This window comes from Carya illinoinensis, chromosome 7, assembly GCF_018687715.1.
Source record: "Carya illinoinensis cultivar Pawnee chromosome 7, C.illinoinensisPawnee_v1, whole genome shotgun sequence".
In the NCBI taxonomy this organism is placed as follows: Eukaryota; Viridiplantae; Streptophyta; class Magnoliopsida; order Fagales; family Juglandaceae; genus Carya; species Carya illinoinensis.
The window spans coordinates 41,553,793-41,580,493 of NC_056758.1; the positions used below are offsets into that span (position 1 = coordinate 41,553,793).

At 34.1% G+C, this 26,701-nt stretch overlaps 5 protein-coding genes, 1 long non-coding RNA gene and 1 pseudogene across 6 annotated transcripts; 2 read left to right on the forward strand and 5 right to left on the reverse strand.

Annotated features, from left to right (window-relative positions):
- Window positions 1-699: 699 nt before the first annotated feature.
- LOC122316414 lies at window positions 700-2,207 on the reverse strand. The gene is made up of 3 exons (XM_043132932.1): window positions 1,647-2,207; window positions 1,091-1,535; window positions 700-734 (listed from the first exon to the last, which is right to left on the reverse strand). Exons 1-3 carry the CDS (start codon window positions 2,205-2,207, stop codon window positions 700-702), a joined length of 1,041 nt encoding a protein of 346 aa, XP_042988866.1.
- A 522-nt stretch (window positions 2,208-2,729) lies between these two features.
- On the reverse strand, window positions 2,730-3,505 carry LOC122316415 (annotated as a pseudogene).
- Window positions 3,506-5,595: 2,090 nt separating this feature from the next.
- LOC122315181 lies at window positions 5,596-7,052 on the reverse strand. The gene is made up of 2 exons (XM_043130970.1): window positions 6,807-7,052; window positions 5,596-6,264 (listed from the first exon to the last, which is right to left on the reverse strand). The coding sequence occupies exons 1-2, from the start codon at window positions 6,972-6,974 to the stop codon at window positions 5,740-5,742; spliced, it is 693 nt and encodes a 230-aa protein (XP_042986904.1). The 5' UTR covers window positions 6,975-7,052; the 3' UTR covers window positions 5,596-5,739.
- A 2,894-nt stretch (window positions 7,053-9,946) lies between these two features.
- LOC122317286 lies at window positions 9,947-13,632 on the reverse strand. The gene is made up of 2 exons (XR_006244413.1): window positions 10,900-13,632; window positions 9,947-10,179 (listed from the first exon to the last, which is right to left on the reverse strand). It is a non-coding gene; the product is annotated as an uncharacterized LOC122317286 (long non-coding RNA).
- A 1,242-nt stretch (window positions 13,633-14,874) lies between these two features.
- On the forward strand, window positions 14,875-20,178 carry LOC122316416. The gene is made up of 5 exons (XM_043132933.1): window positions 14,875-14,880; window positions 15,322-15,564; window positions 15,653-15,713; window positions 15,862-16,770; window positions 16,859-20,178. The coding sequence occupies exons 1-5, from the start codon at window positions 14,875-14,877 to the stop codon at window positions 20,176-20,178; spliced, it is 4,539 nt and encodes a 1,512-aa protein (XP_042988867.1).
- A 6-nt stretch (window positions 20,179-20,184) lies between these two features.
- LOC122316417 (replication protein A 70 kDa DNA-binding subunit B-like) lies at window positions 20,185-22,830 on the forward strand. Its single transcript, XM_043132934.1, has 8 exons — window positions 20,185-20,188; window positions 20,381-20,535; window positions 20,884-21,154; window positions 21,624-21,702; window positions 21,804-21,948; window positions 22,028-22,185; window positions 22,288-22,408; window positions 22,678-22,830. The coding sequence occupies exons 1-8, from the start codon at window positions 20,185-20,187 to the stop codon at window positions 22,828-22,830; spliced, it is 1,086 nt and encodes a 361-aa protein (XP_042988868.1).
- Window positions 22,831-24,144: 1,314 nt separating this feature from the next.
- LOC122317032 (acetyl-CoA-benzylalcohol acetyltransferase-like) lies at window positions 24,145-25,779 on the reverse strand. Its single transcript, XM_043133923.1, has one exon. It carries the CDS (start codon window positions 25,733-25,735, stop codon window positions 24,431-24,433), a length of 1,305 nt encoding a protein of 434 aa, XP_042989857.1. The 5' UTR covers window positions 25,736-25,779; the 3' UTR covers window positions 24,145-24,430.
- Window positions 25,780-26,701: the final 922 nt, after the last annotated feature.

Consider the following 26,701-nt stretch of genomic DNA (forward strand, 5'->3'; position numbering starts at 1 on the left):
GCTGTTAATACAGCATCTCCCCAGAACTTTAATGGAAGGGATGCTTGAAAAAGAAGAGATCTAGCAGTGGAGAGGAGGTGTTGATGCTTTCTTTCTACTACCCCATTCTGTTGAGGGGTGTATATGCAAGTCTTTTGGTGTATGATGCCATGTGAGTTATAAAAGTCTATCATTTGAAATTCCAACCCATTATCAGATCTCACTTCTTTGATTTTAGCATTAAATTGAGTTTCACACATGTGAATGAAGTTTTGTAGAATGGTCCTGGTTTCTGATTTGAACTTCATTAGGTAGATCCAAGTTACTCGAGTTTTGTCATCCACTATGGTTAGGAAATATTGGTGACCTTGAATGGATGGTTGAGAATAGGGTCCCCATATATCACAGTGAATTAACTCAAGAGGAAAAGATGTAGAAATGGTGCTCAATGGGAATGACTTTCTTTTCTGTTTTGCTAAATGACAGATTGTGCATTGTATGTTGCCATTGCATTTTACATTTGAGTCATGAGATTGAATGATATTCATCCTCTGGTGAGGTACATGTCCTAATCTAAAATGCCACAAATCAAAATCTGGTGATTGGTTACAGCTTGAGTCTTCATTGTGAGGGAGGTGGATGTTTTGGTTTGTTGAGGTGCTTTGAACAGCATGGCATGAAGGGGTTTCAGGCTTGAGAAAATAGAGGCCGTTTGATACTTCAGCAAGACCAATCGTCATCCATGAAGATAGGTCCTGCATGAAGCAAAATTTTTGGAGAAAGATGAGACATATAGGGGAATCCTGGGTCAGCTTGCTAGCAGATATGAGGTTAAAGCTGAAACTAGGCACATACAGAACATCATTTAAAATGAGTTTGTCTGAAACTTTGCAGGTACCAATGTGTGTAACTTCAGCATAGGTTTTGTTTGGGAGGTGAACTCGAGTTGGTTTCTTAGAGGTGACATTAGTGAGTAATGAAATGGAGCAGACCATATGGTCTGTAGCCCCAGTGTCCAGGATCTAATGTGTGTGTGAGTTTTGATTGTGATTTGCAGAAGAATCAAGACATGTTTGTGGAGAAATTTCACTACTAGTTTGAGGGATTATACCTGCCATGTTGGAAGAGTGGTGAGTGTGAGTCTGGGCATTTGTGGAGGTTGAAAAGTCATTGCTGAGTGGGTTGATTGGTGAGTTTCTTTCCTTCAAGTTGAGCTGAGAAGTTTGAGCATTGACAAGAGTTGCAATTTGCTGAATTTGTGCTTCAGTCAGGGGAAGCTGTGGAGTCTTTGAGGTGCGGCTCTCATGTTCCTGAGTAGTAACTTGGTTCACTGAGTGACTTCCAGATGAATATCCTTGTTTAGACTTGGTGAACTTGAAGTTGGGTGGGAATCCAACTAGTCGATAGCATTTCTCCTTTGTGTGGCCCATCTTCCCACAATGGTAACAAGTGACTTCTAACTTTTCTTTCTTCTTGTTCTGGCCATGATAAACAGCCAATACAGAGGACTCATTTAGAGGCAATGCAAAGGTCCTAACTTGCCTTTGCCTTTCTTCCTACAAAACCAAGGAAAAAACTCTGTCTAGTGAGAGTATAGGACTCATGAGGATGATTTGTCCTCGAATGGCATCATAGGTATCATTGAGTCCCATTAGGAACTTGAAAACTGTATCTGTTTGTTGAATTTCACCAACGGTATCCAATGTTTTGCAGGTGCATAGACCACATGAGCAGTGTGGCAAAGGCCTGTAGTTGTGTAGTTCTTCCCACACTGCATTGAGTTGTGTGAAGTAGTCAGTCACAGGTTGTGTTCCTTGAGTAATGGATCCCAGTTGCTGCTGCAGCCGATATATGCGCACATTATCAGGTTGTGCAAATCTAGCCTTAAGTTTTTCCCAAACTTCTTTGGCTGAGCTGACATAAAGTACATTTGATGCAATTTCTTTTGAGATGGAATTCAAGATCCATGAAAGGATCAAGTTATTGCATCGAAGCCATGGCACATAAAGGGTGTTGTTGAGTTGAGGGGTCTCAATGGTCCCATCTAGAAAACCGAGTTTATTTTTGATTGAAATAGCTAGGGTGAATGATCGGTTCCAAGAAAGATAATTTGGTCCCGTGAGATGAGGTGTGACCACCACAGTATTTACATTGTCACTGTGGTGTAAGAAAAATGGGCTATTAGGATCTTCTGATGGAGAATTGTGATGTGGTGCTGCCTCAGCCATAGGAGCAATGAATTACAGATGAAGTGAAGCAGAAAAAAAAAAAAAAAAAAAAAAAAAAAAAAAAAAAAAAAAAAAAAAAGAGGAGAGAAGATGATTGAATGATAAGGTGATGAGAGTAGCAGGTTCAGACCTTCTCTGATACCATGTTAAAACTTTGAAGGAAAATAAAATGAGAAACACAACACTTTGCTAAAGCAAGTGTGAACTGCTTTGAATTCGAATTGTGTTAATAAGTGTCTTTACATAAGCTCCTTTTATACACATCTTAACAAAGTACAAAAGCTAGAAAGTAAGGAAAAGACAAGTGCTTTTCTGTTGCTGCTATACAAGGTTTCTTTTACACTTTACACTAATGCACTGAAACACATGATCATCTTCACATTAAGGACAAGTTAAAGTTGTCTACTGCCTTGGTGTGCTTTCTGCTATGCAGACATTGCAGTGTGCAGGCTGTAATATCTTTTGCTTTGATGTTGTTACTGTGCTTCATTAAGGTGGCTGCAGTACCTTTAGTTTGCTTTCTCAACTTTGAGACTCTCCACTCTCAAACACAAAGTCGAGGTTGTAAAGCACAATTAGCACCATTGTTACAGAACACAAAAAGAACAATACAGGACCAAAAACCCACAGTAGAAGAGGAAGTTCGACATGGATGAACCACGAACCTGTTTCCAACATTGTTGAGGAGAAAACCCTTCTCTAAGAGCTTGTACACATACTCGGGGGTGGCAATGGACGCGGAGTCCTGTGGAGTGTTGATGATCAGGATGTTCACTTGGGTCATGATCCTAATGGACAGAGAGTAGCAGAAAAATGAGAAGACGAAAACGGTGAGGAGAGTCATCACATACTTCAAAGCTAACATGAATTCCTCATCTCCCCCATAAACAATGTCGTCAAGAGGTTTCTTCACGCTATATGTGCTGCTTATGATGGCAGCCAGATCAGTGCAGAGGATAATCGATGTAGCGGCCATTAGGGTTGATCCCATGATTGTGCTCCTTAGCGATTGGATCGCCATCATGTTTTTCTTCTCATCGTCCTGTCAAATCAAATAATTCAACTGCTGATCATATATAATTAGAGACATTATTGTTTTTCTTTTTACTGTAGTTTTATTTTGCCAACATGATCATGCATCTTCCTGATTATGCATGTCACTGGAAATATTTGTGTCCATAGAGTCGTTGGCCGCAAAATGGCATCTGGCTTGGGATCAACAAAATACGATGCATGAGACACCCGGCCAGCACCCTTATCCTATGTGCCAGCAAGCTTGCTAGCTTGTCCAGAACCATTTGAGACGACCTATATATAAATACATATATTGGGCAAAATTACATGCTAATTAGTAATTGAAATTAGTACCACGTACTGAGATGGCCTATAGAAACCCTAGTTGTTAGCCTAAGAAATTACAACAAAAAAAAAAAAAAAAACTGATCAGTTGCATGTGTTTTTAATTCTTGAAGAGCAATATTAGATTAAGATGGGCTGATAATTAATTACTAAATTCTCTTGGAGTTAGGTTAAGATGGGCTAATTTATTGCCAAGCTCTGCCGGGCTTGTTTAATAGGTTTTAAAAATACGAACCCCAAGCCCAAATTAACGATCTCCAGTCAGATCGCTATAGCAGTCCAATAATGCATTTCTTTAAAGCTAGGCCTGTGTTGTAGGCTCGTCAAGAACGACTTGTCAACTACTTGAATGCGAAGTTGACAAGGAAACCCAAAAAAAAAAAACAAAAAACAAAAACAAAAAATGAAAACAACAACAACAACAAGGACAACTTCGGACTTTCTGATTGGATGTGCACTAATTCTTGTAGTTAGGTTTTAAATAATATATGTATTTGTCAGGGGATAAGGATAAAATTACTATCTTCTTACTATTTATTTATTTATTTTTTTACTTAATGATTAAAAAAATGACTAATAATAAAATTGTATATTTTTTAAATTTTTTCTTAATAATTAAAAAATTTAAAAAAATACTTAAAAGAAAATTATAACAAAATTTCAAATTTCAAATATCATATAAGTAGTAAATGGAGTAAGAAGATAGTAATCATATCACTGCCCTTTGTCGGACATCCCTCTGATGATATTATTGGGACCAATGGCGGACTTATTAAGGCCGTTGTGGGCCCATGGTCCCTCAAAAGTTAAAAAAAAATAATTTGAAAAAAATTTAATATATATTAATATTTTATGATTTAATAAGGTAATATTAATCTTATCTTGGTTAGCACCCTTTTGAAAAATTAATTAGGCTCTTCGATCCTTTACAAAATCATTTTAATATTAAAGATTATTTACTTATAATTTTTTTTTATTTCAATGATATCTTCTTAACACAAGATATATATTTTTAAAATATAAATTAGATTAAACATATTTTATTTTTACTTTAAATCTTACTATCTGATAGTTTTATATTATAAAAAAAAAATTGTTGTATAGAATAAAAAAATACCTTTTTTTACTTTTGGCTTCACTTAAAACCCGTGAAACAAATTTCTGTTTCCACCACTGTGTGGGACCAATCCACGTTTAAATATCAGCGGGACCCAATTTATATTCTATAAAATTTCGGTTAATGCTAGCTATTGGACTCAGAACGCACAGAAATGTTAAAAGAATAACACATGGCCGGAGTGAGAGTACGCTTGTGAGTTATACAATTAATAATTAAACCTCTCATTTTGCTTAGTAAGGATATATATATATATCATGACGGACAATTGGCGTCATTAAGGGATCATCACGTTCCCGCATCTAAGTTCAAGATGACTTTACCACTGACCGGAAATTGCAGGCATGGTTCTTTGGAGGGCCAACCCATGCATGCATAGTACGTAGTCATGAATGTTGGCATGTTGCAGCGGATATCTAAGGCTCTTAAAAGTTTTAATTTCAAGCAACTTTCGATTAATGATCCTCTCCTAATTAAGTTTGTATATATGATACACGCTCTTGACATTATATATATACAGCTTCTTATAATTTCTTTTATGAATTTTATGCTCTTTTTTTTTTGGTTAATTTGCTGCAAGTGATGATAAAGCTTTCATATATATGATTATAAGCAATTAATAGGAAACAAAATAATTTTGAGTTTTAGGTTCGGCCCCGGCCGGACATTTTTGTTTGCATCAGTACCGTAAAATAGCTAGCTAGTACTATTCACGTATCGGCAAAAACTAGTGTTTGATTTTGGCTCCATGTCTTATTCCAAACTTGCTTTCTTGCAATGCATGGCAAACTAAAGCTGCAATATCTTTGCCGGGCTAAAAAAAGAAAAGCACTAATTTTCCATTTGGTCGTGAAAAGCTCTAAATAATTATTACGCACGTACATCTGGAAAAGAAGAAAAAACAATTAAGTCTCAGACAATTAACTTAAAGCTCGACATTAGTAGAAGTGATCATAATTATTTAACATCCATGTACTGGGCCGGGTTTCCGTTTTTTATTTATTTATTTTTTATTTTTTCCTTCTCCTCTAGCTAATAATTCTCTCGCTATGATATTCATACAATATTCCCATCCTCAAATTTCCCCTTTCCGCTCTCAAACACAAAGTCGAGGTTGTAAAGCACAGGCACCATTGTTGCAGAACACAGAAAGACCAATACAGGACCAAAAATCCAAAGCAGAAGAGGAAGTCCGATATGGAAGAGCCTGTTTCCAACAGTGTTGAGAAGTAAGCCCCTCTCTAAGAGCTTGTACACGTACTCAGGGGTGACAATATTGGACGTGCAGTCCTGTGGAGTGTTGATGAGGATGTTCACTTGGTTTATGAACCTAATGGACAGAGTGTGGCAGAAAAATGAGAAGATGAAAACGGTGAGGAGAGTCACATACTTCAAAGCCAACATGAATTCCCCATGTCCCCCATAAATAATGTCGTCGAGCGGTTTCTTCACGCTATATGTGCTGCTTATGACCGCAGCCAGACCAGTGCAGAGGAGAATCGATGTAGTGGCCATTAGGGTTGATCCCATGATTGCATTCCTTAGGGATTGGACCGCCAAGATGTTCTTCTTGTCATTGTCCTGTCAAGTTAAATAATTCAACCACTGCTGATCATGATTATTAGAGTTACTACCTTTCTTTATACAGTAGTACATGATCATCTTCCTCTATGAGGACACCACAAAATTAACCTACGTGTAAGCCACTTTTTGATCTAATATTGACAGGCCATATTGTTCCACTCATGCTATTGCTATTTGTTCAATATGATGGCAACTTTTGAGGACGAACTTGGTACACTAATTGAAGATCAGATCTTCAGTTGACAGCGATACTGACCAATTTCTGCCTGGATTTGATACATTGCGTTGTAGCCCAATACACTTTGATAATTATCTGTTCTTAATGATCATTTATATATTAAGATCAGCCGACAGGCCAGCTATAGTTGCAACTTTCTTAAGATTATTATATATGCTGGGTATGAATAAAATGAAAGGATATTGGTGTTTAAGCATGCAATTGATCATGATTCCCTACGGCATGCTACGTACGAGCAAATTAAGTTCATGTCTTTCTCTTACTACTTGCAGCAAGTTAATGGAAAATAAGATGTTCGTACCTTCATCATGGCCGAGACCCAAAAACGTCTTCCGACAGCATTTGTTCCGATGATGGTCGTGAGTGGTTGTGTGCGAACCTTATGCCATAACCAGACATGATAACCACCGGTAATCAAAAACCCTAGTGGTACCAGAATCACATCCAGATAACATTTTCTCCATTCCATCTCTCTTTGATCTGTATAACTTTGGCCCGCTAATATACTAATTTTATGAGTTCGTCTCCTTTGCACCTGATCAGCATCTATATATATATATATATACACATATTCAGAAAGAAAGAAATGTGCGTGGGCTTGTACTAATGGGTACGTAATTCAATAGACAAGCAAAGTAAATAAAACTGAACCCCTAATTAATCACAAAATTACGGTCATGACCTAAAATTATTGGGGACTTAAAAGTTAAGTCTCCTGTGCCATCTTTTCTGTTCCCCACTTTTTCTTCATTTCCTTTTTTTTTTTATCATGTGCTAGATATTTTAAGGGCATTTGGTGGAAAACTTACTCTTTTATTTTTTTTTTTTTTCCTTTCCAAATTTCTGGAACTCTTCTGAGTTACATATATACTAATCATTGGACACATGTAATCTTCTTGTTTCCTAACCATCAGATCGATTTTATACATGCACGATCGAAATTCTTAATGGGTGGGTACGTGACATTAACATGATCATCATATCTAAAATTCGTACAAGAAAAACAAAATTTTGATTCTCATAAAAGTGAAATACTACGTACTAATTAGAAGTCAATTATAGACTGAGACACATTAAAGTTTGTTGTTCTAATCGATCTTAAAATTAGATCGATAATTTTACTCTTTATAAATGAGACATATATAATATTAATGAGATAATTTTGCCCAAGAGCCATAAATTAAGGAAAAAAGTTACTCTATTAATGTCTGAAATTGTCGTTTCATAAAAGCTCGACACTCAATTCCATGAGGTTAAGGGCTAATTTGGGTACTAGATTATTCTGAGAATAATCAATTACTTTTAATTATTTTATCATTAATTTTCACATAATTTTTATTATTTTTTACTATTATTTAATATTTCATCATTACTATTTTCAGAATATTTGAAATCATTTTACTATCCAAACACAACCTAAGACTACATTTAGATGTTGAGATAATCTCAAATGATTTGTGAATAATAATAAAAAAATATAAAATAATTTAAAAATAGTATTAAGCTGTTAATTTGTAAAAAAAATAGTGAATAATAATGAAATAGTCAAAGACTACTTTACTTACCAAACACACTAGCCTTAAGACAAAACTCTTTTTGTCTTAATATTTTTTTTTTTTTAACAAATACTTATATGTGCGTATGTGTCAAAACTCAATTAGTAATTATATGATTTAATTTAACCCAAAAAAAAAAATGCAACTTTGAGCTATCTCTGAAATGGTGTTCAGATTTTCTACAAACTTTTTATTTTTTTAAAAAGGCCGAAGGGCAATATTGTTGTACTGATCGAATTATAATAATCTAGGCCGGCATACATACATATATATATATATATAAATATATATATTATATAAATACATGGTGCCTGTAGAATTAGGTACGGATGATATCATACGAGAGTGAGAGTCTGACAAGGCGCAGCTAGGAAAAAGAAACTATATATATATATATCGTGAGCACAATTAATGGAGATAGAGGCCGTGGCCACTGGCCAAATTAATAAGAACTACCACGCCGTCCTTATGAGTCATGACTTGGATTGCCAATAATATAATATATAAGTTTGTAACGGTTAATTAATGGAGCCGTTTTGTTCCCAACTTCGTAACGTCAATGTACTCGGCCATTCTTTCCTGCAGGCCCATGCTCTTCTTTTTCTTTTTTCAAAGTAACGTATGCATGATTGTAATATATATGCTACATGCATTTTAATCCCTTTTCAAAAAGCCAAACACGGGGAATATTAAAGCAAATTAAAGACAAATTCAAAGAAAAGGCAAACTGCAAATTTGTTCAAGTCCAGTACTTTGAATCTTTGACGTCGAACGTCAAACGACTTTTCTGCAAATTATTAGTCTCACTTATTAAAGAAAATGCGATTGCATTGTTGTCATTTTCGGTCAAATTGTGAGCGCAGGGCCATAAATAAAATATTGGCTGGCCAGTGGGATATCAGATATGCATGCAATAGCTGTTAGATATAACGAAAACAAATTCAAAAGCAAGCAATAAGCCTGATGAAAGCAAGTGTACGTCCTTGTCTTAGCCTTTCAATCGTGAAAATTTAGAATTCCTTTTCAGAAATACTATACATTACAATTTATTTTTATTTTCCAATAAAGATGAGAACAAAAACTACAGAGACGTTGTCCGTCCAATCAACAGGGTCCTGTTTAATGGGGGTGGGTCGGGTGCGTGATCATCAGGAAGAAGTACGTACGTGTGGGTGGCCAACAACCTATTAGAATTATTGGTTAATATGATTTCCACATAAGACCATTTATATTATATGCAGCAACCAAACAACACACTAGACCATTTAATTCGATCTGCTCCTACAGACCAAACGAGCTTTGGAAAAAAAAAATATAAAAAGATAAATAATCCGATCGAGTCTGATCGATTCCTTGCTAGCACAAGCACCCATTAATGCATGGAGGCGCACGAAATCGCAGCCAGTCACCATGCAATTTTCGATATATATATATATATATAGTACCTTTGCACGACAAAAGGCCATTATCGATCGGCTGCCCCATATATATAATGCATGCCAACCTGACAAACATCTTTCAAAACCGGCCATTTTGCTCGATCGGATTGACAACGAGAGATCTACAAGTTGCCACTAAACATAAGACATATCTATTCTATTATATAAAGCCTCTATCTCACTGCTACAGTAAATTTCTAATTCCGTTTCCGTTTCCTCCACTTTTTGTGTATATTGTCCGTGCAATTGTGTTTGAATTGTATCTATTATATAATATTTTAGTTTGTTGACAGTTCACTCATGGTCTTTCCGGTCCACTTATCTTCATTTCCAATACATAATTAAGCAGCTGTCAGTACAGCCTATCTACAATTAGTGCATGCGTACAGTAACCTGGTCAGTACATCAGTGCATGCATACAGTAACCTGGTCAGTGCATCAGTGCATGCGTACAGTAACATTTAATATTTAAATCTGTATACAGTAACGTTTAAGACATGCATGTCTTACACGTGCTCTCTGCTGAAACAAGAACAAAAACCAGACATGCATACGGGTTACTAAAAATTCATAAAATACAATCTGCATGCAGAGAGATTTGGTTGCAGCAGTGGTTTTGCAGGGTATTGCCATCTTCCACGCTACATGTGTATTGCCATCTTCCACTAAATTTTGTCTCCTGTATTGAAAACAGTGGTGTCAAGTAATTGAGCAGACACAAACATCATATAAATAGTCATGGCTCATGTTTTTTCTTTTCCCATTCCTGTTTCATCAGTTTTCCAGCAGAGAGATTTGGTTGTAGCAGTTTATTTGGTTGTCTTTCTGGCTCATTTGTCTTCACTTCTAGCTTGTCTTGTATAGCCTATTTGGTTTTTCTTTTAGAGGTATATATTTCCTTAGTATTATTTCTTTCTTTTAGAGGTACACGTAATCTGCCTAAGCAAAAACTTTTATACTTTTCTGTGTATTCTTACAGTTTGTGGGTCAAAGTGTGGGCTGTATTCAAGACTTTCAGAGTTCCACACATTTCTGCTTGGTTATCTTTGTAAGTATATGTTTCATTTGCTATTGTTCAGACTTGTGCTATTTTTGGTTTGGTTCATGATGGTTCATTTTACTATTAACTCTTACAGTGTCTTTTTGGCTTGGTTATGTTCAATGTTGTGCTTGGTTATGTTCTTATGTTCTAAGAAGATGACATGCAGACCAAAAAATGCATGCAAACCAGAAAAAGTTGTGCTTGGTTGTGCTTGGTTATGTTCTTATGTTCTAAGAAGATGACATGCAGACCAAAAAATGCATGCAAACCAGAAAAAGTTGTTCTCGATATTGATGAGTACATAGATTAGTACATAGATGAGTACATAGATTATAGGGGGGGAAAAAAAAAACTTACCCAGATCTGTTCTGGGCCACGTCTACCTTACATGCATTGTGGTAAAATCCAATGCAAAACAAGAAAAGAAACAAGCAAATCAGCTCAAGAAATAAAATAAAAAAACAGAAAATAAAGAACAATTATATAGATTATAGATAATAACACAGACAAATATAAGCTTTACAACACTGCATCATAAAAAAGATTATATTTTCTAACTCATCTAAAAATCACACATGCAAAAACAGCAATAAGCCAGTTGAAAAAGTATCACATTTATAACTGGCAACAACAATGTGCAAACCAAAATAATAAAACCCATAATTTTTTTAGGATGACAAGTCATGAGAAGTATTTGTTATAATATATGTTTCTTAATTTGCATGCTTCTAAATGTGTATATATATTGATCACATCTAAATCTAAAATAAATAGCTTATGGTCTATTGATCACATCAAAATTAACCAAGCTAAATTATACATCTATCCATATAAAAACTGCAAACCATCATGAACTTCAAACCCAAAATTAAAAAAAAAAAACATAAAAACATAACAAGTCTCTACTCAACAAAGACAACAAAATAGTACAATGCAAGAGATATTAATTCATACCCATCAATTAATATGTTGTACACAAAGGTGTTTTTTGGAATCTTTTGAGCACTCATTTCTTTTGTTACTGCTAAGGCACTCTGCATTCTGCCTGACTTGCAACATGCCTTCAGCAGTGCCTCATATGTATACACGTCAAGTTCCAAACCTTCATTCCTCAATCTAGAAAAATACTCGAATGCTTTTCCAGTATCTCCCACAGATGCATAACCATGCATGATGGTCGTGTATGTATGTTCATTTGGACTGATGCCTTCCAGTGTCATCTCATCTAATATTTTAACAGCCTTCTCCATCTGCAAGAAATACGTGACAAATAAAAACTAACTTTAAAGAGAAAAGGACACTTAAGGAAGCTAATTGAAAATAAGATTATAAGAAAGAAAATAAAACATTGGAAAGATCAATGCAATCTTCTAAATATTAAAAACAAAAATTGCAAAAGATGGTTGGAAATGGAGCAGGTAAAACAAGGCCAAGTACATGTCGAATCATAAGAAACTGACCAGAGATCGTACACAATAACCATTTATTGGTTCCAGGAAATTTTTACTAAATGGGAAAATTAACAATAAAATGAGCTTTACAATCTCGGGCACCATATCAAACTGCGCCAATTGTAAACTTAATTTTGTCAGATCTCTGTAGACCAAGCATTTTTCAAAACCAACAAAAAAAAAAAACTTTGCGCTTGTATTATACCTTAAGATCTCACTTACTAAGGAGCCCAATCATGCATGCCAGGGAACTAAACATCAATTGAAATACCGTTAAAGCATTGTGATAACGATGGCATTGTGATTTATAGTTTATACGACTACTCAACAAAGACAACAAAATAGTACCAAGTACTACAAAACTTACTCTCCAAATTGTATTTTGCTAATTGTGCCACTGAACATCGATAAAGCAAGCTAAACTAATTTAGTATCATATTAAATCTGTCATAACCCTAACTTAGCAGCAAAAATTAAAGGGGTAGAAAAGGGCACACCATAGACTGCAATATGTTCAATATCCATCAACATGAAGAGAGTTGTTTAAGAAACTACCCAATTAAAAAGGCAGGTAATTTATTCATGTTGTACCATTACATTAAATTGGAAAATAGATCCATACTCTGCGAGCAATGAACCTAATGCACTGTGAAAATATTTTAACAAATTTGTTCTACCGAGAACTCAAAATAACAACATCAACAACAACACTAATAATAATAATTGTAAAAAAAAAAAAAAAAAAAAAAAAAACCTAACAATAATAATAATAAGGACTTTTGATACAATAGCTAGGGTTTCTAAGTTAGAGGAAGTGGTCGAACAGGAAAACAATTAGGGCTTTACCAATCACAGATCCAATCTATAAACTAAAAACAAAAAGATATATTGAACAATAATAAACTATCAAATATCAATAACAAGAACAAAAACAGAACAAAAAATAGAGAAATAAAAGACCAGACAAATGAGGATGAAAATGGGGTCAAAAAACAGAGCAAGACCCGCTGATTTACCTGCAAAATAGAGAGAAAATGAGATGAAATAAAATAAATACAAGAGAGGGAAAATAAGGTTCGGTTTACAGCAAAAGAAATAAAATTCAAAGAAATAAACATGAGAACCAACCAACCAAACCCTCCCAACAACCCGTTGAAACCCACCCAAAATGAGTAAAAAAATTGCAACTTTCAATCTAAAAGAACATCCCAAACCCAAAGGAAACAATCGATAACACCTACAAAAAATACCACCGAAACAACATAGAACGAAAGAGAAGGAGAAGATGCGTGGAGGTGGTTCAATGGAGGAGGTGGGTGACGATGAAGGAGCTCGGGCATGAAGGAAGAAGGAGAAGGAAGAAAAACGAAGAGGAGAAGAAAAATAGAAGAGGGAAAGGGAAGTGAGGTGCGGCGCAGGGAGAAGGGTAAGCGATGAAGCCCTAGGAGATTTCCAAACGACGCCGTTTTCGGCTTAGGGGCTAAGCACCCCTCACTCACACGGGCTGGGCCCTCACACACACCCCGTCGGCCCAACAGAAAAAAACACAAAAGCCATCAATAAAAGGCCCGATCCGAAAAAAGAACCCAAAAAAATAATCAATAAAATAATTATTTAAAATACAAAAAACATAGCGACATCACATCTAATTATTTCTTAATTTATTTTAATAAAAAAAAATCCAACATGCATTATATATACATACAATCTAAAAAAATTTGACACAAGTTTATAAATATAGTTTAATAGAAGTTTCGAGAATAAAGTGAATTTAAATTATACTTAATTACTTGTTGATGAAGAAATGGATCCCTTTTTCAGAATAAAGAAAATACAACAGAGATAGACATATAGATAATAAAAGTATAATATAGATAAAGCTATAGATACAAATAGATATTAAAATGATAAAACCAGAGCTAAACATAGGGAGAGGGAGAGAGAGAGAGAGAGACAGAGGCTTAGATATAGATAATAAAAGTATAATATAGATAAAGCTATAGATACAAATACATATTAAAATGATAAAACCAGAGCTAAACATACGGAGAGAGAGAGAGAGAGAGAGAGAGAGAGAGAGAGAGACAGAGAGAGAGAGACACGGTTTCATCTGTTAGTTTGCTACATTATGATTTTTTGAATTTGTTAATTTGCTACATTATTAAAAAAAATTATGAAATAATGATAAAACCAAAAACACTTAGGACATTCTTCCTTTCCAAGAAAAGAGAATATAATGTAATAAATATGCCAAATTCTAAATCTTTTTTCCTAAGTATTTTAGAAAGATTTTGGTTTTTTTCCATTGTTTAATTTATTAATGAAAAGTTAAAAACTTTTTGGTTAATTGTATGCAACCATATTTATTACAACATATATTTTATTCTCTATGCATTAAATTATCGATTGAAATCAATTTTTAAGGGAAAAAAAAAATTCAACAATTTATATATGTGTGCGTGTGCGTGTGCGTGTATATAATACAATCAAAACTTACAATATTTTTTGTGTCTCAACAGGAATTGTTCTCATCAAGAGATCTAAATATATAAAAGACTCTCTATTGTTCTCTTCAAGACCTGTAAGTGCCTTTATATATATATATATATTATATATCTCTTTTTGCTGGTCCCTGCTTATAATTTTTTTGCGAGTACTTGCTTTGAATAGCAAATTAATTTTGAGAAATATTTTATTCAATAATTTTGATATGTGATATCAATCTATGCCTTTTATAAGTTTCATTTTCATGGTATTTTTTCATTCCATGTATTATTTTGTTATCTTCATTTCCTTGTTGATTTAAAGTATAAATAATTTAGTTGTATGTATTTTTCAACATATGAATCAACGAAATTGTTTATAGCATTTAAAATGCATCATGAATGTATGGATTTCACATTAAGCAGTTATTATTTATTCATTTAGTTTTGGTTGTGTGGAACAGTATCCAACTTTTGGAAGAATCATTTGCTTCGTTAACATAATGAGAAGTGGTAAGATTGTGTTAATAAGTTATGTAGCATTTGTTTTGAAATAGTAATATTAATTTTGTTAAAGTTAAGTTTGGAGACTATTTTTTGAAGATCATAGAAAACAACGAGCGAAGAATATCCCGTATAAAGATTTACCAGAAGAGAAAAAGGAAGAACTTCGTAGAAAACAGAGAGAAAGATATGCTAAAAAAAAAGCATCTAGCAGCAATTCTCTCCAATTAAAAGATTCAACTTCATTTGGTAGTGATCAACTGACTACATCAATTGATGAACTTTCAAATGATGATGTCCAACATATAAACATCATTCAAGACTTTACTGTTCTACAAAAGGTGTCAAAGAGACAACGAATTTTTGATGCTGATGTTGAGATCGGTGAATTGATTTCATCTCATGAAGTATGTGTCCCTCCTGGCGTAAATATCTGTGCGATTGATTCAGAGGCAACCTCATCATTACACAATGTGACAGATAGTTCTAATTGTCCGAGTGATTCTATGGATTTTCTGATACATAAATCAGGAAATACATACATAGATGAAACAACCGTCTCTAATCAGTTTCCAGTTCAACAGGTTTTCCTGAAATTATTTTGTCATCTTTATTATTCAAACATCGTTATATTCTTTTTCATTGAAATTTGAGAACATTCTATTCAAATAGGCTCTATGTGTTGTTCGGGAACAATCAAGTTTTGAAACAGCTATACCGCCACCTTGTAGGGGTAAGAAACCAGTATAATTATATTATTCATTCTTATAATTCCATTATCAACTCTTGCCACTCTTTCAGTAGTGTGCTTGGTTAAACCATTCAAAGAACAATCGATGAGTTTACACCTATTGTCTTATGTTCACTTTTGAACTTAATAGGTGAGGGGCATCGCCGCTCTGCTGGACTTAGGAAATTATTACAAGTCATTCCATCCGAAGCGTATTCTTTGCCGTATGTGCCTTGTTGCAGATATTGTAAAGCGAAGCGATTCTATCATGAAACAAACGGATTTTGTTGTGCTGATGGGACAATTTCTTTGGCTACAAATGCTGTCCCTGATCAACTTTATGATCTTTTCACCTCCAACACAGATGAATCTACGCATTTTAAGACCTATGTTCGGACTTATAATAATAAGTTCGCGTTTACATCTTTTGGAGTTAAATTCGATAGGGATCTTTGCAGACGGAATAGAGGAATTTATACCTTTCGAACTCAGGGACAGATCTATCACTATATCAATGATTTAATCCCTTTAAATGGTCGTCCTTCTTATCTCCAATTGTATTTCTATGATACGGAGCATGAATTAGAAAATCGCATTTCTGATTCAAACAGAATGAATCCATCAATTATAGCTCAACTCATCGATATTCTTCGCATCAATCCATATTCTGTGTTTTTCCGGTCTCTTGGTGATTTGCCAAATTTGGAAAATCAAGTAATCCATATAAGATCAGATGCTGGTCTAGATCAACGTGTATTCAATGCTCCGACATCTTCACAGGTTGCAGCAATATGGGTTGAAAATGAAGATGCAGATCAACTAGGAGGACGAGACATTTGTGTATTTAGTCATTCTGGTGGAAGTCATATAGTTCAATATTATTTTGGTTGTTATGATCCACTTCAATATCCGTTGTTATTTCCTCTTGGCGATACTGGTTGGCATCAAGGCATTCAAAGGGTCAATAGTGGAAGCACATTAACAAGTAATGAAACAACCCGATCAATAGATCCTCACCAATCAATATCAGCAGAAGAATTACTTAGAAGAGAACAGCGAGGTTATAGTATAATCTTAATCTTCTCATTTTGTACTTAGTTTCTAGACGTCCAATTTTGTAATATTTCATTACCCTACAACTTTTGCAGCATTAAACAGAAAAAGGAAGGATCCAATTGTTTCGTGCCGTGAATATTATTGCTACAAGTTACAAATCAGAGAAAATGTCAGATCAATTTTGTTACTATCTGGTCGTTTATTGCAACAATTTGTTGTTGATATGTATGTTAAGATCGAGACGTCAAGGTTAGATTATTTTCGTAGCAAACAACAACATATTCGATCTGAGTTATATCAAGGTATTGTTGATACCATTACACTTGGGGAAACTGATGCTTCTAATGTTGGAAAATGGATTATTCTACCTTCGTCATTTATTGGGGGTCCAAGAGATATGCGAAAAAGATATATGGAAGCAATGGCTTTAGTTCAGCGTTATGGTAAACCAGACATTTTTTTAACAATGACGTGCAATCCAAACTGGCAAGAAATTTCAAATGAATTACGCCTGCATGAAGAGAGTCAAAATCGGCCTGATTTGGTTGCTCGAGTCTTTCATGCAAAATTAGAAGAATTAAAGGATCGATTATTCAAGCAGCAAATATTTGGAAAAGTCTCGGCATATGTTTATGTTATTGAGCACCAAAAAAGAGGGCTTCCACATGCGCATTTTTTAATTATATTACAGAGGGATTGGAAACTCTATGCACCTGAATCTTTTGATGAGATTGTATCGGCAGAAATACCTGATAGAAATACAAATTTGCACTTGCATAATGCTGTTATCAAGCATATGATGCATGGACCATGTGGAGTGTTGAATCCAACAAATGTTTGCATGAAAAAAAATGGTTGTTGCAAAAGTCAATATCCAAAAAGTTTTGCATCAGGTACGACTGTTGGAAATGATTGCTTCCCAATATATAAGCGTTCTGACAATGGAATAACTGTCAAAGTGAGAGGCCATAATTGGGATAACCGTTGGGTTGTTCCATATAATCCGTATTTGCTTGCAACATTTGACTGTCACATTAATGTCGAGATTTGCTCTACGGTAAAAGCAGTGAAATATCTTTATAAGTATATTTACAAAGGGCATGATCGTGTTGCTTTCAATTTGATTTCTGAACAAAACAATCAACAAATTGATGAAATCCAACAATTCCAATCAGCCCGATGGATTGCTCCACCTGAAGCTATGTGGAGAATATACGGCTTCATTGTTAATGAAATGTACCCAGCAGTATATAGCTTACATTTACATCTTAAGGATCAACACCGAGTAACTTTTCGAGCAAATGAAGACTTAATCAATGTTCTCAACTCTGATCGGTCTACAAAATCAATGTTAACAGAATTCTTTGCATTAAACCGGGTAGATGAAAATGCCAGGTCATTGTTATACAAAGAATTTCCAGAATTTTATGTTTGGAATCAACAATACAAAGAGTGGACTCGTCGGAAAAAAAAAACAGTTATAGGTCGAATTATTACAGCAAATCCATTTGAATGTGAGAGGTATTATCTGCGGATATTGTTAAATCATGTAAGAGGACCTTTATCGTTTGAAGATCTTAGGACAGTTGATGGTGTTGTGGCTCCAAGATTTCGTGAAGCAGCAACTATGCACGGTTTGCTACAAAGAGACAGTAGCTTAGAAAATTGTTTACATGAAGCATCTCTATATCAAATGCCGTCCAGTTTGAGGCGACTATTTGCAACTATTTTGGTTTATTGCAATCCAACCAATCCGAGAGAGCTTAGGGAACGTTTTGAGGAAGATATGTCAATTGATTTTAGGTTGACTGAAGATTCTATGTTGAATGTAAGAATGCAAGTTTTGCGCTCAATCTCTTTTACACTTGAATCAATGGGGAAAGACATTAATTCGTTCCATCTCCTTGATGATGACATTTGTTTTGATGAAGACCAACTCGAGTCTAGGGAAATCGATGATGAATTAGCAGTTGAAATTCCAGAAGAAGATATTGTTGCATCAGAAGCCCTTAATAGTAAACAACGGCATGTCTATAATTCAGTTTTGGGAAAAGTTTTTTCTAATGAAGCTGCTACATTCTTTGTTGATGGCCCTGGTGGGACAGGAAAGACATTCCTGTATAAGGCACTTCTTGCCGCAGTGAGATCAAGAAAATTAGTTGCACTTGCAACTGCTTCATCTGGTGTTGCTGCATCTATCCTTCCTGGAGGTCGAACAGCACACTCGCGCTTTAAGATTTCACTGGATACTAATGAACATAGCATGTGTTGTGTTAGTAAACAAAGTGCCCTCGCAAAGTTACTACGTGTGGCAAGGTTAATTATATGGGATGAGGCCCCTATGTCAAGAAAACAACATGTAGAAGCATTAGATAAAATGCTACGAGACATTAATGATTCAGAATTAACATTTGGTGGAAAAGTTGTCGTTTTTGGTGGAGATTTTCGCCAGGTTTTACCTGTGGTTCGTAAAGGAACAAGACAAGAACATGTTGACGCCAGTTTGGTTTCTTCTTATTTGTGGCCTACATTGATCAAGTTTCATTTAACTGAAAATATGCGAGCAAGATTAGATCCAGCCTTTTCAGAATATGTGTTAGGATTGGGCAACGGAATGCCACCAATCACAGTTGATGAAACTATAAAAATTCCTGATGGCATGCTTGTTCCGTACGAAGATGACTGTACTTCTTTGGATCATTTAATAGATGCTGTTTTTCATGATATTCATGAATATTCAGTAAATATTTCAGCTATGATGAATCGGGCCATATTAACTCCAAAGAACAGTTATGTTGATGAAATAAATGCATTACTAATTCATAGATTTCCTGGTGAGCTTAAGCGATATTATAGCTTTGATGAAGCAATAGATGCATCTGAACAATCAGTTATGGAGGATTTTTTAAATACTCTAACCCCAAATGGACTTCCTCCTCATGAATTGTTATTGAAGATAAACTGTCCTATCATGCTGCTTAGAAACATTAATCCTTCAGAAGGATTATGCAACGGAACACGTCTAATTTGTCGGGCTTTTGATCGAAATGTCATTGATGCAGAAATCGCAATTGGGCACCACAGCGGAAAAAGAGTTTTTATTCCAAGAATCCCATTCTTACCAAATGTTGATGAAAATAGTGGCTTCCCATTCAAACGAACTCAATTCCCTATCAGATTAAGTTTTGCAATGACTATAAATAAGTCACAAGGGCAAACATTGGATTTTGTTGGAATATATTTACCTCAACCTGTTTTCTCACATGGTCAATTATATGTGGCTCTATCAAGGGCAAAGACTGCATCTACACTAAGGATTTTACTACGACCAGTGTCAATTGAACGATCAGAAAAGAACTGCACAAAAAATATTGTCTATACGGAATTATTAAGATTAGCATCTTCAGATTAATGTTAAATGGGTAATGATTCAATTGTATAATTTCAGTTTAATTACTTTAACAAAATTGTGCAGTTAATAGAATTTTCTTTTCTGTATATTTAGTATTATGTTTTTTAAATCATTATACTCTTAAATTGTCTTTGTAATTTTTTTTTTAATTTAGTATTGGGTTTACTATAATTACACATTTAATATCTTTATATGTGAACAGCTTTAAAGATGCGGACGGTTTATACATCGATAAAAGATATCACTCCAAGTACAAGAGATTGGAAAATCAAAATGATTGTGGCAGAGAAATCACCCAAGCGAACAGGACAACGCTCACCAGTGAAGTATCAAAGCCTAACATTAATTGATCCAGAGGTATGGTATTTATCTCTATCTATTGTCTTATATTTTTTTTTATGGATTAAAAACTGGAAAATGATTTTGTCATTTTTGCATTCTATCTATTAAGTTTTGTTTTTATTTTTTATTTTTTTACTACTAATTTGTTGGGTCTTTTGATGTTTGACTTTTTAAATCTTTGGCTTCCTTATATAACTGTTGATGATGTTTTATTAATTTAGTTATCTTCCTGTAATACATTTAAAAACAAAAATTTTACACATAACTCAAAACAATTTAAAATCAAGGAAAATCATTATACTCAATTATTTATTACAATTTATTTTTTGTAAATTATTCGTTACAATGTTTTATATTATACAGGGAAATCGGCTGCAGGCTACGATATTTGATAAGGATATTAATTCGCGAAAAGATACTTTGCATATTTTCCAGTCATATTACATCAGTAATGCATATGTGAAGCCATTGGATCCGAAATATAGAATTGAAACACATGAATATCAATGGATCTTGAATGCTAAAACGATAATTGAGGAAGTTCCAAAGGATGAAGAACAATTGGAGCCGCCAAAGTACCAATTCATTCCGTTCAATGAATTAGATGCTTACAAGAATTCAATTGCAGAAATAGGTAATTTACTCTTTATTTTAAAATATTTAATTATCAATATACTAAAAATTTAAATCTTATTTGTTAGATATTTTAGCTGTTGCAATTAAAATCAAGTCATGTAGAGAGATAACTTCAGCGCATGGACCAACAACAATTCAAGAAATATATGTTATCGATCAAGGGTAAAAATATTTTTTGAGTGGTTCACTCTTTTTGAATTATGTTTCAATTTTTATTTCTTGCATATTCTGCTAATTCTTTTTTTATTCCAATTTTGTAGCTTAAACCCCATATGTTTAACTATGTGGGGTCGATTTGTGCAAGATGAATGCAAAAAAATTTCAGAGATAATTGAGACGAAGCCAGTTATACTTGGAACAAAAATAAGAGTTGGTTCATATAATGGTATTTTTAATAATTAACAATCTTATATTTTCTTTTACATTGTATATGCTTGCATTAATTATGATGCCTATTTCTAATGAAGGATTATCTCTATCATCACGTCCGAAAAGTAAATTTATGATCAATCCTGTTATTCCTGAGGCAACTTCATTGCAAGAGTGGTAATCATCATAAATAAGTAATTATTTGTTTCATACAATTTGAATATTGAAATTTTCATATTTTTATTTCTTATATTGTATTTGTTTTTATGAATTTTAAGGGCGGCGATTAATGATTTATTACTCAAGAGTATTATTGCAAAAAGTTTGACATACCCATTTGCATCTCTATCTTCTGTTGGCATTCGGGAAATAATCAAGAATTGTGATGTTGCTGAGTTCATCAAAAGTTTGCAACCCATGGCGGTAAAATCCTATTCTTAGTAACAGATTTAAATATTTATACAATCAATTCTTCTGAAAAATTCTTTCTAATGTGATGTAGAAAACAAAATTTTGGATAAAGGCGAAGATAATTGTGGTTGATTTGCGCCAGATATTTTTTTACATGTCATGTATTGGCTGTAATAAAGGAACTGGATATGATTACAATGATACATTCCTTTGTTACCATTGCAAACACCAAAGCATTTCCCAACCACGGTATGTATTTTTCAAATTTTTTGTTTGGTAATTTATGTAATAGATTTAATATATAACTTTTATTGATACTAACTTAAAATGATATTTCCAACAAATTTATAGTTGCCGAGCATATGTTGAACTCGACGATGGTACAGGAAGACTATCTGCTGTCATGTTTGGTGAAGTTGTAGAAGAAGCATTCGGTTGTTCGGCAGTTGAACTTATGAATCATACTGGAGATGTACGTCTTCTTATTCTCCATTCGCTTTATTGTTGCAAGTAGAAAAGTCTATCTCAAAATTTTTAACATATTTAGTGCATTATATATAAATCCATTGAGGTTTATATTAAAAAAACTTTTAAAAGTAAATTATAACAAAAATCGTTGAAATTGATTTAAAAACATTGCATTAACAAAGTTGTGTTAATTTAGAAGACATAAATTTTCAGCATCTAAGTTATTTAAATTTTTATTAATTATGCAATTATAATTAAAAATTTCCTTTACAGGAACATTTGTCATATATAGAAAATCTTGTGGCACAAGTTTCACAGAATGAGTGGAAGGTTGAACTTTTGGTAGATCTCGATCGACTCAACCAAAAGCAGTACAAGAATTTCAATGTCATCTCTATCGAAGCTGTGCAGGATGACACAAAATGATGAATCAGAATAAAAACATCAAATGACTTATATTTTGAACTGATGTTTTTGTTGGGCTCGTATTAAACTTATCATATGTGTTGGACTAAGTTATGTTTTGAACTAATGTTTTTGTTGGGCTTGTATTAAACTTATCACATGAAATTTTGCTAAAACTATTAATGTTATAAATATGTGTTAGACTACATCATATTTTGAACTAATACTTTTATCTTTTAATCTATACAAGCATGTAATTATTATACTATACTTAACTATCATTATCTTAAATATTTGTTAGATTTCACAACTTTTTCTATAAGTTTTAAATTATTGATTGAAATAAATTTTTTTAAAAAATATATACTTTTTTTTTAAATAATTATTTCATTAAACTAGAGCAACGTGCGCTCCTACCTAGTATAAGAATATGCTACTTCAGGATTCTTAGTTCCCATTATGTTATATATATACTGCAGGCTGATTTTCGCACGTACAGTAATATTGATCATGGGATTTTTTATTCATAATAATTAGATAGTAATACCTGCATATGAATTAATTGGTCTAGTGTGAATTAAGTCCTAGAAACTTGATCTCTTTTTAACATTTTAATGCCAATATGATATACAGATTCTTCTCTTACTACCTAATATAATAGCTCTCATGTCATTATATGTAACAGTCCAAGTGCACCTCAAATTCTCAATGAAGTTATTAAGGTTAGAATACATATTTATTATAGAATATATTTTCAATATTTTAATATGTATGGTAAAATAATTTATTGTCTATCATATTTAATTTATTGCATAAAAAAATTGGAACCCGGGCTATCCAGAACATGAACCCAAGGGGTGGTCAGTACTGTTAGTCACCCCGGCCCATATCGACTTTTTTTTTTTTTTGGTTATGTATTTATTTTATTTTAAATATTTTAATTGTAGTAGTGAAAATAGTTTGACATGAAGAGAAAAAAAAATACTTTGAGTGACATATTTTTAGGTTTTGTATATTAATTGAGAATGAAATTTATGAGAAAATTGGAGGTTTGGATGCCAAAATCATTTAAACCCATCTTATTTCATCGTATCGGATCATTAAAATCTTAGAAAATAATTTAACTTTTTAAAATCTTAAAAAATAATATTAAAAAATAATATTTTAACAATATTTTATTTAACTTTCGTCTTTAACTCATCTCGTCTCCAACTCACTTTTTGGAAAAACTTTCGAAAATGTCTTGCATCCATACAAGGGGTGAACCAACTCAACACAACTAAGAAAAAGTTCGGTCGTCATTTTTCGTCAAAGAATCCAACATTGAGGCATGCATCAAGAAAATCATACATAAACTCAAATTAATTTATTCAGACTAACGACTCAATACATGATCGAAATTAACATTTAAGCAAGCTCAGATCATCGACCATATATAACAGAACTGGAATATGGTGATCAATCGAGCTCTTTATTGTAATATGAATAATCCAGCATTAAATAACTTGGTAAAATTAAACAAACCATATATATATATATATATATCCATGATCTCGTCATGATCTAGCAGTAGTCGGATCTGTGGATCCATGCATTTATTGAATTGATGTCGGGTGATACATTAGATTTGGGATGCAAAGGCGATAATGTCGGGATGATCTTGAAACAGGAGCATGTTTTTTTCATCCAAGTGCATCCATGCCTCCACTCCATTGCCATCTTTGGTGTCTACCAGATAAACAATTTCCACGGGTACACGTGTAGTGCTCACCCAAATAGGTTTTCCCCAACCGAAATCTGTTTCATAGAAAGGCAACCGGCACCAGCTACTGAACAAATAGACATCAGTCTCACCTTTTTCATAGTCCTCACAAACCTCTCTCAAGGAATCACTCACCATAGAACATAAATCGTCCCCGTTTTTTGGTTTGAGGCAACTGGCCACCGCATCCCTCATTGCATCATTAACCAAACCCACCAATGCATGCAACTCTATCAACTTGTTGTCGTTCTCTCCACCAAATCGAGCAAATGCATTCCTACACAGGTTTCCGCTAGAGTTCTCCGATATTGGCAGAGCCGTCTTTCCACGCATGTTCACTAAATGACCCAGGATAGAAGGTCTCGAGCGCCCATGTCTAGCTTGAGACACGCCAATTAGAGCCTTCCATATGAGTGCCGTGACCACCGCTACCCGTGAAGGTTGGCGTTTCGACGTTGTAGAATCACAGGCGTCACCTTTGGCAATGGCTTTTAGGCTTGCTACAGCTGCCTTGTTGAACACGAACCTTCTCGTGACGTCAGATCTTCTATAAGTTTGGTGCACTGCAGCAAGCACATTTTCTCTTGGTGGGAAGAAAGAAGCCAGGTCATATCTTGGATGACTAATGTCGTTGATCCCGCCTACACGACATGTAGTAGCCCACGAGTTAAAGAATGCAGTGCCTGTGAATCCATCGGTTATCCTGTGTGAACACCGAATCCCAAGGGCTAGCCCTCCACAACTGAACATGTTAACCTGAACAATTACCAAAGGAGTAGTCTCCGATTCCAGTATTCCATGCGGGATAAAATTGTTCAACAGCTCCATGTTGACTTCTCCTGTCAAAAGTTGAGCAAGGTTGCCATCTACTTGGGCTTCCAAGTATTCAACACCTTGATCATTACAGTCAATTACCTGACTGTCTTTGATGTATCGCCCAGCTAGCGGGTAATAGAGGGTTAAGATTTCTGACAGTGATTTCTCCAAAAGCTTCCTCGTTTTATCATTTTCATACCCATTGGCTGGGTAATATAGAACAGATGGCACGTGTGATGGAGGGCTAAGCTGATCTAAGGATGATATTTGCAAACTCCGAAGGTGGGGTGGAGTTGGATTCGCCGGTTTGATCAACTTTTTGGATAGGATTTGAACCTTCATATTCATCTTTGACAACTGATCTTACAGGAGATGACAATAGTAGACTTGGTTTTACGTGGAATTGGCTTGAATAAATTCATTTCAAAATGATCGACTATATATAGATGAATAAAAAAGGAACTGTACATAGGGGTGGAATTTCAGCCCTCTCCACGTGAGCCAATTAAGAAATCCCTTTCCTCCACAGCAACAGCACGTGGGCTAATTCGCTACCTGCAAACGACGTCGGCGGCAATATTAACCAGTCAATTGCACCAAAAAAAACGTCGTCAGCACTTACTTCCTAATTACTACCATTTATTTGTCTATAAGCAGTATTATATATATTTACATTTTTATTTATAAGACTCATTTTATTATTTTTTTTAAATTTAAATTTTAAATTTTAAATTTTATAATTTTCAACGTATCATAAATAGATAAATAAGTTTTTTTTTTTATAAATTTTTCTTAAATATATTTAACATTTTTTTTATTTAGATATACCTAATATTCTCCCTCATTATTATTATTTTTTTTTTTTAACTCTGGGGCTAGCTTGGAAAATCCAAAGATGACACAAATTAATCACCGGCCTGCATGCATGTTACCAAAACTCGACGTCCTGCGAGTCCTCTCATTTAATGATTAAAAATAGTAAAACCCTCTACGTATCCCAATTGAGATGAACAGTACTTAGAAATGCATGGCCGTAAGCTTCGCGTGCACGGACCAGCATCCGGCTACGGGCTAGCTAATTAACTAGCTGTCAAAGCTTGAATTTAAAGGTTCATGATGTCAATAGCTTGACCAATGACGACGTCGTCGGTGCATCTCAGCTCAATATACTATATTTTTATACAGCTTTGGTACTTTTTGGTAATAAAAAATTTTCATTTTAAATATAAAATTTTTATTTCATTATTTTGAATAGAAAAGAAAATAACATTTATTTGTTTTATTTGTAAGAGGTTTAGATACTAAATTGAGTTA